Here is a 13,637-nt window from a genome sequence, read left to right on the forward strand (position 1 = left end):
TCTGAAATGAATATTTGAGTACAATTACAGAAAATTACTTCATGGGCTTCGTTGGAGAGACGTCGCCTAATTAACTAACAAAGCGAAACAACCGCTAAACGAACGCAAACTAGGCTGTCTAGTCATACCGATGAAACGATAAACCCGAGGTTCCGCGTGTACAGCACGCACTTGGCCGCACTGAAAAGAAAAAGAACCCATGGCAACAACGAGAGTGTTGTCCTCCTGGCAAAAGTCTGCAGAAAAAAAAAACCCAGAAAAATTGCCAGTCAATGTGCAAAGCAACACTCCATGACGTCATGAGCACGGACAAGATGACGTCAAAGAATGTCAGAGGTCCCCCCCCACGTCCCCTCCCCTGCCCCTCCACCCCTTACCATTGCCATCTACGAAATATGGCCTATTCTTTCACGGAAAATTAACTCTCACCATACGAACGGGAAAGAGACGACGTTAACAGCGTTTCACCCCAGTTACCATCATCAAAATATTACAAGCGGAAGGCTCTTATACTGAAGTGGTGAGTGTTGACAAAGAATACCACAATTCTGACGACGGAAGCTAAAGGTTGGGTCATTCAGACACCCACTGGACATCCGAGGGGTCTGTGTAGAGGAGAAGAGAGGACTGGCCGTACTGAGTGAGTTAAAGAGCAGCAGGTCTGCGAACAACCAACCCATAATCTGGTCGCAATTCAGCGACATCGGTGCTCCATCTGGCTGGTGGTGAAAGCGTCTTGAGTAGGTGGTTTTATCTGGTCTAGTTTGAATTGAAACAGTCAGGGTTGTTTTTTTTAGGGGTGGTGGTGGAGGGGGGGGGGAGGAGGTGCTTGAGAGGAGGGATGGGAGGTGGTTTGAAGTGAAGAAAAAATGTTTGTATTATATGGTATAGTGTGTGTGTGTGTATGTGTGTGTGTAGGGGGGGGGGGTGCGTTCGTGTGTGTGCGTGCGTGCGTGCGTGTGTGTGTGCGCGCGATTCCTCAGCTCGTATTTCCTCGGACGAATATCACGTCATTAATTTAAAGACTGGACAAGTATTTGACGTCACTTTCCATTTCAGCTGTGACTCGATGACGTGGAACCCGCATAAAATGATGGGCGCTCCTCTCCAGTGCTCCATTTTCTTCACCAAATACAAGGTAATCGGAAACGCGGCACGCGATTTTGTTCTCGTCTTGTTGTAGTTCAACTCCTCCACCTCCTTCTTCTAATACTACATCTCAGTGAAATAGCAAAAGTTGAATATGCATAATGGGACCCCCCCCCCCCCCCCATTGTTCACACTACAGTCAGTCGTGTTCGACTATGATCGTCAGAACAACAGAGGAAGCAACTCTTGTTCCGACTGTCTGGGATAAATTTGATGATAGTGGAGAGTGTGTTGTCCAAGTTACACCCCGATTCTCTCGGTCACAAGGGCTTTGGAAATAGTCGGCTCCGGGATGGTCCCCGAGGTTGCAGCCCTAAGAGCCATTGCAAGCATACCTCCTAGTTTGAGAGTCATTCATTCATAAAACACTAAGATGTAAATGAATTCCTATTGCAGTGATATATATATATATATATATATATATATAATGAATTCCTATTACAGTGATATATATATATATATATATATATATATATATAGAGAGAGAGAGAGAGAGAGAGAGAGAGAGGAAAAACAAACACATCAATCTGTCACATATTTCAAAATTTCGGAGCGATCTTGTTCCTTCCTCAAGGGATAAGTTGTTTGCATCTTACTATCTGTCTATCTATCTGTCTCTCTATCTATATACATGTATACCCCCCCCCTCCACACACACAGATGAAATCGCCGAGAAAAAAAAAGAAAGAAAATGAATACCCACTTTCACTTTCACTCACAATTCTCGCCCATGGGGCTTCACATGGTGAGTACCATTTTCCTGTTGCTATCTACTTCGCTGTCTACATATCTACCTGTATGTAGGCTATATGTATGTATGATAGTCAGTCGTGTCTGACTATGACCATCAGAAAAGCAGAGGAGGCAACTGCTGTTCCGACTGTTTGGGCTAGAATTTGATTATAGTGGAGAGTGTCTTGCCCAAGTACATCCCCACTCTCTCGGCCAAGAGGGTTTTAGGACAGTCGGCGTTGGGATGGTTCCCAAAGGCCAACTAGCCCACAAGGCTGCAGCACTAAGAGCCAGTGCAATTTTGCCTCCTAGTTTGAGAGTCATAGTCCTTCACAAAACATATCTACCTACCTACCTACTAACGTACCTACCTACCTACCTTCCTACCTTTCTCTCTCTATCTCTCTCCCTCTCTTTCTTTCTGAGGGGAGGAGGAGGAGGAGGAGGAGGAATTTTGTTCACCGTTACACATATCGGTAATTGAAGACATTTTGATATTATACATTTGAGTATTATCGTTTAACTCTTTCCATACGAACGGCAAAAGAGACGATGTTAACAGCGTTTCACCCCAATTACCATCATCAAAATATTGCAAGCGGAAGGCTCTTATACTGAAGAAGTGAATGTTGACAAAGAATACCACAATTCTGACGACGGAAGCTAAAGGTTGGGTCATTCAGACACCCACTGGACATCCGAGGGGTCTGTGTAGAGGAGAAGAGAGGACTGGCCGTACTGAGTGAGTTAAAAGAGGAGGGGAGGGAATGGTGAGTTGGGGGAAACGGGGTAAATGGGGGCATGGGGTGAAATTTGAAACATAGATCTAAATGCAATTATCTCTCTCTGAATATATACTTTCGTATACATATTGCTGATCCACAGGGTTTACTAGAGGAGTGTCACTCAGCCAAGGCCAAGTATCTGTTCCATCCATCCATCCATCCATCTATCTATATCTATCTATCTATCTATCTATCTATCTATCTATCCATTCATCCATCGATCTATCTATCCGTCCATCCGTTCGTCCATCCATCCATCCATCTGTATCTATCTATCTATCTATTGCTGATCCACATGGTTTACTGGAGAAGTGTCACTCAGCCAAGGCCAAATACCTGTTCCACCCATCCATCCATCCATTCATGTACATAATTCACCTATGCACATTGCTGATCCACAGGGTATACTAGACGAATGTCACTCAGCTATGACCATGTACCTGTTCAATCCATCCATCCCTCTCTCTCCGTCGATCCGAATATATATATATATATATATAGAGAGAGAGAGAGAGAGAGAGAGAGAGAGATGCCCAACACTCAGCTTATATCACAGATTGACATAAGTATACATTTCGGCCAACAGCAAAATGAGAGCTGTATTATCAATGGTTTCTCCAGTCAATGGGAAATCATTTACAGCTTAGTCTTTTGTGAAGGACTATGACTCTCAAACTAGGAGGCAAAATTGCACTGGCTCTTAGTACTGCAGTCGTGTGGGCTAGTTGGCCTTCGGGAACCATCCCAACGCCGACTGTCCCAAAACCCTCTTGGCCGAGAGAGTGGGGATGTAACTTGGGCAAGACACTCTCCACTATAATCAAATTCTAGCCCAAATAGTCTGGACAGCAGTTGCCTCCTCTGCTGTCCTGATGGTCATAGTCGGACACGGCTGACTATCATATATATATATAAATAGAAAAAAAAATATATATGTATATATTGCTGACCCACAGGGTTTACTGGAGGAGTGTCACTCAGCCAGGGCCAGGTACCTGTTCCAGCAGGACAAGTTCTACGACGTGTCCTACGACACGGGCGACAAGTCGCTTCAGTGCGGGCGCAAGGTGGACGTGCTCAAACTGTGGATGATGTGGAAGGCCAAGGGCACTGAGCAGTTCGCGCGGGACGTTGAGCACCTTTTCCACTGTGCTCAGTGAGTTGCTGGTGTTGTGAGTCTTGTTGTTTTGTTGTTGTTGTTGTTTCGGTTGTTGTTGCTGTTGGTGTTGCTGTTGTTGTTTCGGTTGTTGCTGTTGTTGTTGGTGGTGGTGATGGTGGTGGTGGTAGTGGTAGTTGTGGTGATGTACACACACACACACACACACACACACACACACACACACACACACATATATATATATATATATATATATATATATATATGCATGCCCTCAGGATCTCACTAAGCGCGTTGCGTTATGCTGCTGGTTAGGCATCTGCCTAGCAGATGTGGTGTAGCGTATATGGATTTGTCCGAAAGCAGTGACGCCTCATTGAGAAAGTTAAACTGTTGTTGTTGTTGTTCTATTGTTGCTGTTGTTGTTTTTGTTGTTATTGTTGTTGCTGCTGCTGTTGTTGTGATATTTGGCTTGGTGTTAGTGGTATAGAGGAGGTTAAGGAGTGCAAAGTTGTGTTCAGATTTTAGCGTTCCTGCTTTCACTTCTGTTCGCCACACACGTGAGGATGCGTGTGCACGTACGTATACATTAACACACACACACACACACACACACACACACACACACACACGAAGATTTTTAAACTTTGAGTAGGTAGGTCCGGCAGCTATGTAATGCTGTGTAACTATGGCTGACGGATGTATTTTTTATAATGTTTCACTTCGCCTTAGCAAGCGCGATACTGCATACATCGAGCTGAAAGATATATCAGAAAACAAAACCACCTTTGTTCTTTCCTGTTATGTGTTTCTTTTTTTTGTGTGTGCAAGACAGTGTGTGTGAAACTGATCGCCCGAAGTGGAGTATCCTTCGCTCTTCAAAACTCAGCGCGGTAATCAAGTTTTCCAACGTCTGCTTCTGGTCCGAGATGGTTGGTGACAAAAATAGGTTACGGACATTACTCCTTACAACCAATCGACTTAAGAGACCTATCAAATAAAAGATCACGTTCTCTACTTTACGTGGGCTAAGTTTCCAGTTGACATTTTTTATACTCGATTTGAAAAAATTGTGGCTCAAAATTTACCTATTTTTTCTTGACGCTCTACTGTGCTTCCAGACCAAATAAAGCTTCTAGTCAATCCCACCACTGAAAAATTCATTCTTTCATCTTTAAAATGCTTTATAAAATAACCCGAAAGCTTTTAAGGAGCAGCGTCCGTCGAAAAAGTGGGGATCGTGTATTTTTTAAACCACTGATCAACTAGCTTTATTTTTAGATCTGAGGTTTCAATGCCCGGCTTCGTGGAAGTCTTGTCGTGTACATCACGCACTTAGTGCGCGTTAAGGAACCCACTGCAACAAAAGGGTTGTCCATGATAAGATTCTTTTGAGAAACCCAGTTTTTTTTTGTTTGTTGTAAAACAAATACAATTGCAGACAGAAAAATACATATGCACTTTGATTTCAAAGCAAATAAATTTCAGACAGAGAAGTATATATACACTTTGATCGTAGAACAAATACATTTGCAGATATATATATATATATATATATATATATATATATATATATATATATATATATATATATATATATATACTTTCATTGTAAAACATACACATTTGCAGACAGAAAAAAATGTACACATTTTGATTGAAAAACATACACTTGTTGACAGAAAAAATAATAAATATATATATATATAGGTGGCGTGGCACTATGACGACGCGTCTTCCCAGGGGAGAGCAGCCTGAAATCCACACAGAGAAGTCTGACGCAACACAAATTGACCACAGTGTAGTGCAGTATATACGTTTTGTGCACTTGTTTCCAGGTATCTGGTGAAGAAGCTGAAAACCACACAGGGCTTTCGTCTTATTACTGAAGAGGTGATCCATTCTTTGTCCGCCGTTCTTGTCTGTCATTCTCTTTTTGGGTGTTTCTTTTGAAGTGTTTTCTCTCTCTTTGAGCCTGTATGTAGTGTGGTGTGTGTGTGTGTGTGTGTGTGTGTGTGTGTGTGTGTGTGTGTGTGTGTGTGTGTGCGTGCGTGTGTTGGTGTGTGTGTGTGTGTGTGTGTGTGTGTGTGTGTGTGTGTGTGTGTGTTCGTTCTTTAGTTTAGCGTCTTTTCACTATTAGTGATATTAGACGATTAAAAAAAAAGTGGGGTGGGGTGGGGAGAGGGGAAAGAGAAGTCAGGATAATACAGAAAAGGTAGAAAACTACTAAGAAATACATAACTAACATGAAATTAGCTTTAACAGAAATAATTCAATTATGATGATGATAACTAAAACCATTAACATGATTATGAAGTACATTAAAGGAATGTAGAAATAGGGCTATGAAGTAATGCCTTTGAAAGTTCTACGAAAAGAACCTCGTTAGAAATAACTTACCCCAAATCATCTGCAGAATAACTAGTTACTCTCTGTGAAATACTTGGGCAAGAAGATACGTAACTGCTGACATTGAAACAAAGTATGATGTGTGTGTGTGTGTGTGTGTGTGTGTGTGTGTGTGTGTGTGTGTGTGTGTGTTATTATTACCATGAGTATGCCTTTATGTAGTATTGTGTACGCATGTTTGATTGATTGATAGATTGATATGGATACTGATATAGCGCATATCCTCGGTCGGAGACCAAGCTCTATGAGCTTTACAAACACGGAGTAATTTGCAAAACAGACTGGCTACCTGGGTGGAGCCGACTGACGGCTGCCATTTGGCGCTCATCATTCGTTTCCTGTGTCATTCAATCAGATTTCAGGCATGCACACATACACACTCAGACAGACATGTAATATTTTACGTGTATGACCGTTTGTTGGTTTTTTTTTCCACCATGTTGGCAGCCTTACTCCGTTTTCGGGGTTGTGCATGTGTGAATGTGTTCTTGTTACCATCACCCACCGAACGCTGACATGGATTACAGGATCTTAACCGTGCGTATTTGATCTCCTGCGCGCCTATACACACGAAGCATGTTATGGCTTGATGTAGTATTGTATAGTGTATGCCATGACATATATGTAGCATTGTGAAGTGTAGACCCTGTTTCAGGGAGGAGATTGGATGTAAAAAAGCCAGTGCTTATCCATTATCCTCGGAAATAAAGAATTTTGCCTTGTCTTGTCTTGTATAAAAATACTAAACTATCATACATTGCGTAAAAAAAAAATCACTGTAGTATGATAACACTGAACAGTCAAAATGTATTTAAACAATTCTCTTTGATATGGAATTATATGTTTCAGCCTGAGTGTACGAATGTCTGTTTCTGGTTCATACCCCCAAGTCTGCGTGGTCAGCAAGAAACAGAAGAATGGTGGGAAAAACTGTCCAAAGTGAGTTAACCTGCGTCGTTTTGTTTTTGCATTCCCTCGTCATTTTTATACTTTAAAAAAAAATTTGTTTAGAGATTTAACGTTCACGGTGATGATGATGATGATGATGATGGTTGTAATGTGTTGCAAACCTTTCTTTTCATTGTGAAATTGACTTCGCGCGATTCCCAACAAATCCCAACAATCACATGAGAGATGTCCTACTTGCCACACTAATAACCCCTCTATACGCAACACTTATGACTTCCCCATACATGCCACATTAATGACCCCCTCCATGCCACACTAGTGACCCCTGTACACATCACGCTTATGACCCCTGTATCTGCCACATTATGACATACACGCCACACTAATGACCCCATATTTGCCAAACTAATGACGCCATAGATGCTACAGTAACGACCTACCAACGACATGCCACACTAACGACCCCCCCCCCCCCCCCCCCCCCCCCCCCCGCTGCGCCGCTCCTCCCTCCTCTACAGCGCCACCCATTTCTTTGTATTTTTTTTCCTGCGTGCAGTTTTGTTTTTGTTTTCCCTATAGAAGTGGATTTTTCTGCAGAATTTTGCCAGGAACAACCCTTTTGTTGCCGTGGGTTCTTTTACGTGCGCTAAGTGCATGCTGCACACGGGACTTCGGTTTATCGTCTCATCCGAATGACTAGCGTCCAGACCACCACTTAAGGTCTAGTGGAGGGGGAGAAAATATCGGTGGCTGAGCCGTGATTCGAACCAGAGCGCTCAGATTCTCTCGCTTCCTATGCGGAGGCGTTACCTCTAGGCCATCACTCCTCATGACCAAGTAATGACCCGTACAATCATAACTAATGACCCACCAACTACATGCCACACTAATGACCCCCTACATGCATCGCTAATGACCCACCCACATGCATCACTAATGACTCCCTGCATGCATCATTAATGACCCCCCCATTAGCATCACTAATGACCACACAAATAACTTCCTGTACGCCACACTAACGACCCCTGCATGCTACACTAATGACCCCTTACATGCATCACTGATGACCCCATACACGCCACACTAATGACATCCTACATGCTACACTAATGACCCCATACACGCCACACTGACACCCTACATGCTACACTAATGACCCCATACACGCCACATTAATGCCCCCCCCCCCGACCTCCCCGAATGCATCACAGTGATGACCCCATACATGCCACATCAATGACCCCCTGTATGCATCACTAATAACCCCCCACACCCGCATGCATCACTTACGGCCCACTTACTACATGCAACACAAATAACCTACACGCCACACTGACAACCCCTACATGCTGCACTAATGACCCCTCATATACTACACAAATGACCCCCACATGCCACACTAATGACCCCCCAACATGCCACACATATGACCCCCCCCACATGCTACACTAATGACCCACCAGCTACATGTCACACTTATGACTCCCTACTTGCAAATCTTATGACCCCGTACGTATCATGCTAATGACCCCTTACATGCCATACTGAAGCCCCCTCCCCCCCCTCCCGCCCCCCCCACCTGCCACACTGATGACCTCTTACATTCCCCACTGATGCCCCCATCACTCCCCACATTTGTCACACTGCAATGCTGATGTCATCTTACGTGTCACACTAATGACACCATACATGCCACATGACTCCCTTCCTGCAATGCTGATGTACCCGTTACGAATCATAAGTGATGACCCCCTACATACCACACTAATGACCCCATGCAACACTTATGACCCTCACCAGCCCACCCCCCCTCCCACACACACACACACACACACTGCGCCCCACACTAGTAAACCCAACACGCCACACTAATCACCCCCCGCCCCCCCTCCCCCCCGTACCCCCATCCTACATGTCTCACTAATGCCGTCCACTTCTCTATAATTATGTGACACTGATGACTTGCTAACTGCAACGCTGACGACCCCGTACTACGCTACACATTAATGACCCCCCCGACATGCCAAAAGTTAACAACCACCCGTCCCCGACCTGCCCGCCAGGTGGCGCCAAAAATTAAACAGCGGATGGTGGAGGAAGGGACGCTGCTGATTGGCTACCAGCCGGACGGGGAGAGGGTGAACTTCTTCCGTATGGTCGTCTCCAACTCTTCGGCCACCTTGACGGACATGGATTTCGTTGTCTCTGAAATTGCCCGCCTGGGCAAAGATCTCTGAGATGGACTTAAGTCTGAGATGGACTCAAGGAGTCTGAGGTGGACTTAAACAAACTCCAATTCAGAAACAACACTGGTGGTGGGATTATGTGGTGCGGTGTTACACGGGTGGTGTGCATTTTGCTGCCAGTGGGTTATTTTGAGGGGTGTGTGTGTGTGTGTGTGTGCTTGGGGGATGGGGTGGATGGATGGGGTAGGTTGGTTGGTGGACGGGTGTGGTTTTGTGTGTGTGTGTGTGTGTGTGTGTGTGTGTGTGTGTGTGTGTGTTAGAATAGACATCTTAAGATTCACTAACTAACAATTAACTAACAGTAAACTAGCCAACGAATGACTCAATGACCAATCGACTATGACGAACTAACCGGCTGACGACTGTTTGGTCCTGTCATCAGTGCGCGCGCGCGCGCGCGCGCGTGTGTGTGTGTGTGTGTGTGTGTGTGTGTGTGTGTGTGTGGGCGCACGTGCACGCATACGCGTTGAATCAAAACACGATCATGGGACAAAATATATAATTCTTAGTTTGAATACAATAGTTTTTAATGTTATACAGTATAAATGAATTATACGTTCGTCATATTGAAAATTGAATCTCGGATAAATAGCTGATAGTTTAATTAGTTATCAGAGATTGTTTTTAGTGAGTGCGTGCGCGCGCGCGGACGTGGGTGTGTTTGAAATCAGTGTGTGTTTGAAATCAGGCTAAAGAAACCCCAGGCATTGAATGATTTTCTTACACTCAAGTGTGTAAACATTGTGACCCGGTGTGAATATGTGTGTGTGTGTGTGTGTGTGTGTGTGTGTGTGTGTGTGTGTGTGTGTGTGTTGTAAACTTTAGCAGTGGCATATTCTCAGACACTACAAGCGACATAGAAACCAAACTTGTTTTGATAGTAGATTTGAATAAGACCTTTGAACGCATCCATTACATGATAATAATAGTAAGCAGGGTGAGAGATGAAACGTCAAGATCGTTAATTGGTGAAACGGAAATAAGCTTGATACAGACGTTGTTTGACATCAGGACTTGGACAGGCCCAGATTGGCCACTTTTGTTCAACCAATTGGGAAAAAATGTAAGTTGCGGGGATGACAAAGAAAGAAAGAAACAAAGTGGGATGCACACTTCTTCTTCTTCTTTGTTCGTGGGCTGCAACTCCCACGTTCACTCGTGAGTGGGTTTTTACGTGTATGACCGTTTTTTTTTTACCCCGCCATGTAGGTAGCCATACTCCGCTTTCGGGGGTGTGCATGCTGGGTATGTTTTTGTTTCCATAACCCACCGAACGCTGACATGGATTACAGGATCTTTAACGTGCGTATTTGATCTTTTGCTTGCGTATACACACGAAGGGGGTTCAGGCACTAGCAGGTCTGCACATATGTTGACCTGGGAGATCGGAAAAATCTCCACCCTTTACCCACCAGGCGCCGTCACCGAGAACCCGGGACCCTGAGATTGAAAGTCCAACGCTTTAACCATTCGGCTATTGCGCCCGTTGGATGCACACTTGAATTTCCTTGTCTCCCCAGAAGAAACTGGAATCTGACACAGGCTGAACAGGTGCGAGGGAATTCTTGAGTGACTTAGGAGGTACCCCCGGAAACGGAGTATGGCTGCCTATACGGCGGGGTAAAAACAGTCATACACGTTAAAGCCCACTGTTCGAATGAATGTGGGAGTTGCAGCCAACGAACGCAAAAGAAGAAGAAGAAGAAGAAGAAAAAGCAGGAGAGGACTTGGGATGCAAGAAAATGCTTGTACTTGTTTTTTTATGCTTCGTTTGGAAACTACGTTTCTGATTTTTGGAAACATATTTTTGTGTCAGTGGAATTGTGATGTTTCACAAGAGCATTTAGAGACCCTTCAGCTGATGACTGGTATTGCAGTCTTTTTTTTTTCTTTTTTTTTTTACCCGGACTTTCTTGGGTCGACCACCGTTTTATTTTGTATATAAATTCATTATTTTAATTCAAAATATTTATTTAAAAAAAAGGAACAAAATAACAGCAACAAAAAGGATACAGTGAACCTAAGCAATTACACACACACACACACACACACACACACAAATTTGCAGTCAGTTGTACCAAGAGTGTGTCTGATTCACGGTTTGTGTCTAGAGTACAGCCAGTGTGTGTGTATGTGCAGTTTGCTTTTGTAGTGGCTTACTAAAAAAACAACAACAAAAAAACAACAACAAAAAAACAACAACAGAACAAAACGAACAAATAAAAACAAACAAACAAACAAACTGGGGTTAGGGTGTGAAATGTAGTCATCATGTGAAGGAAGTACTGGATTTAGTCTTTTAGTGTCACACCCCCTTTCCACTTTTACTATAATATACCATATCGAGATTTGTTTTCACCAGAATGGGTGGCGCTGTTATGTAGCGACGCGCTCTCCCTGGGGAGAGCAGCTCGAATTTCACACACAGAAATCTGTTGTTATAAAAAGAAATACAAATACAAATACAAATAGAATATCGATTATTTAAAAAGTTTTTGGGTCAAAGAGGCTGTTGTTGTTTTTGCATTTTTCCCCCTTTTTTTGTTGGGATAAGTGGGTATCACACGCTAGTCTTGAAGGCTAAGCATGTCTAATTTTTGTTGTTTTTTGATGGCACAAGAGCTGAGATGTCAAGTTGGAAGTTGTGTATATAAATCAACGAGAATTGTTTTCAAAATTGTGAGCTATCTGTTATTCAACTGTTTGGCAGCTGTAACCAGAAGAGTCTAATGTGCTGTTTTTTATAAAAAAAAAGAGCCTGTTTTAATTTTTTTCAAACAAAAAGTGGTCAATCATTTTTATTATCTAGTGTGTCCGACTGTGACTGTGTGAATGTCATTTGCATTTGGAAAATGTATTTACAACTAATCAGCAATTCTTTCCATCATTTAGCAAGACCGACTGCATTCAGGTGAATGTCATTTGCATTAGGTAGATTACAAGCAGATTTGAAAAATAAGTTATTTGTATCATTTTGGCATAACCAGCTGTAGCCATGTGAATTGCATGTTCTCTCTGATTACACAGTGCACAACAGAGGCAAAGTATCCGCTGTGATCCTCTTAGCGATGGTGTGTGTGTGTGTGTGTGTGTGTGTGTGTGTGTGTGTGTGTGTGTGTTCCCGGCACATTTGGAGAACATTATTTTGTGTGGCTTGCCTTGGTGTTTTACCTTGTCATTTCTTGCTTATGCACAATATTGGTGTTTGGAACCAGCACTGTGATGTAAAAACAGTTGCATTTGGCTTTGTAGGAAAATGAAGATGAAAGATATGATTTAAATAAATAATTGTGGCTTTGTAGAAGTGTGAAATGTACGCTCTTTCTGCCTTATTCTCTTTGTCTCGGTCTCTGTCTCTCCCCCCTCTCTCTCTGTGTCTCTGTTTCTCTGTCTCCGTCTCTATCTCTTTCTCCCACCCCCCCACCTCCGCCCCCCCACCTCGCCAATCTCACATTCCGCCTCCCCTCTCTGTCAGTCTGTGTGTAATTACCAGCTGAGTCGTGGCGAAGTGGATGGCGTTGCGTACGGAAAAGTGGGAGGACGCTGGTTTGAGTCCCATCAGAGGTGGGAGTATTTTCAGCCCAGTGGCCGGCTCCTGTCCAGAGATGAGCGCGCTATGGTTTCAAACGAGAAGACTATAAGACTGCGATGACACAGTCAAGGGTCATCCACTTCACGAATGCGTCCTTTTCTTCTTCTTTTTTTTTTTAATATTATAAATGTTCTCAAAACATTCCTGACCCAAACATTGCAGATGTCTGAATGACTCAGCCAGAATTACACCAGGATATGCTGTGAGTGTACAGCCTTGTCAAACAGTCCTAAACTTAAAACGGACTCCCGTAACAACATTGTCAGCCATCATCCCCATGATCACTTATTTTATCAGCATCGAACCCCCCACCCCTCCGCCCGACCCCAAATTCTGGGGCACACACACACACACACACACACACACACACACGCACACACACACATGTCTGTCTGTCTGTATGTCTGCCTGTCTATCAATCTATCTGTCCATCTGTCTGTCTGTCTACCTATCTATCTTACGTCGAAACCACTACTTGGTTGACGTCGTGATAACTGCAGGTGAAGCATGCAAGAGAAGGAAAAGTGAAAGATTCCAGACTTGCAAAACGTTTAAAATTTTTTTTTTTTAATCGTAGCGATTGTTCTTTATTTTCTGTTGTCTTTTTCTGTATTTCTTTCATATTTTCTTTCTTCCTCCTTTTGTTTCTCGTTTTGTTTTTTGAATAGAATTTTTGTTATACTTGTTCTAATGAATTG

General features: G+C 43.4%; 1 protein-coding gene across 2 annotated transcripts in view; it reads left to right on the top strand.

The window, feature by feature from the left end:
• Positions 1–12,635, top strand: part of LOC143290438 (cysteine sulfinic acid decarboxylase-like) — a 47,741-nt gene extending 35,106 nt beyond the window's left edge. For both annotated transcript variants that reach the window (XM_076599869.1, XM_076599870.1), the window contains exons 10-14: positions 1,060–1,138; positions 3,623–3,822; positions 5,622–5,676; positions 7,042–7,131; positions 9,165–12,635. In XM_076599869.1, coding sequence (XP_076455984.1) covers positions 1,060–1,138; positions 3,623–3,822; positions 5,622–5,676; positions 7,042–7,131; positions 9,165–9,338 — 598 coding nt within the window. In that variant the 3' untranslated portion in view covers positions 9,339–12,635. The remainder of the gene's footprint in view (positions 1–1,059; positions 1,139–3,622; positions 3,823–5,621; positions 5,677–7,041; positions 7,132–9,164) is intronic.
• The last annotated feature ends 1,002 nt before the right edge of the window (positions 12,636–13,637 follow it).

Source organism: Babylonia areolata, chromosome 15, assembly GCF_041734735.1.
Source record: "Babylonia areolata isolate BAREFJ2019XMU chromosome 15, ASM4173473v1, whole genome shotgun sequence".
Classification (NCBI taxonomy): Eukaryota; Metazoa; Mollusca; class Gastropoda; order Neogastropoda; family Buccinidae; genus Babylonia; species Babylonia areolata.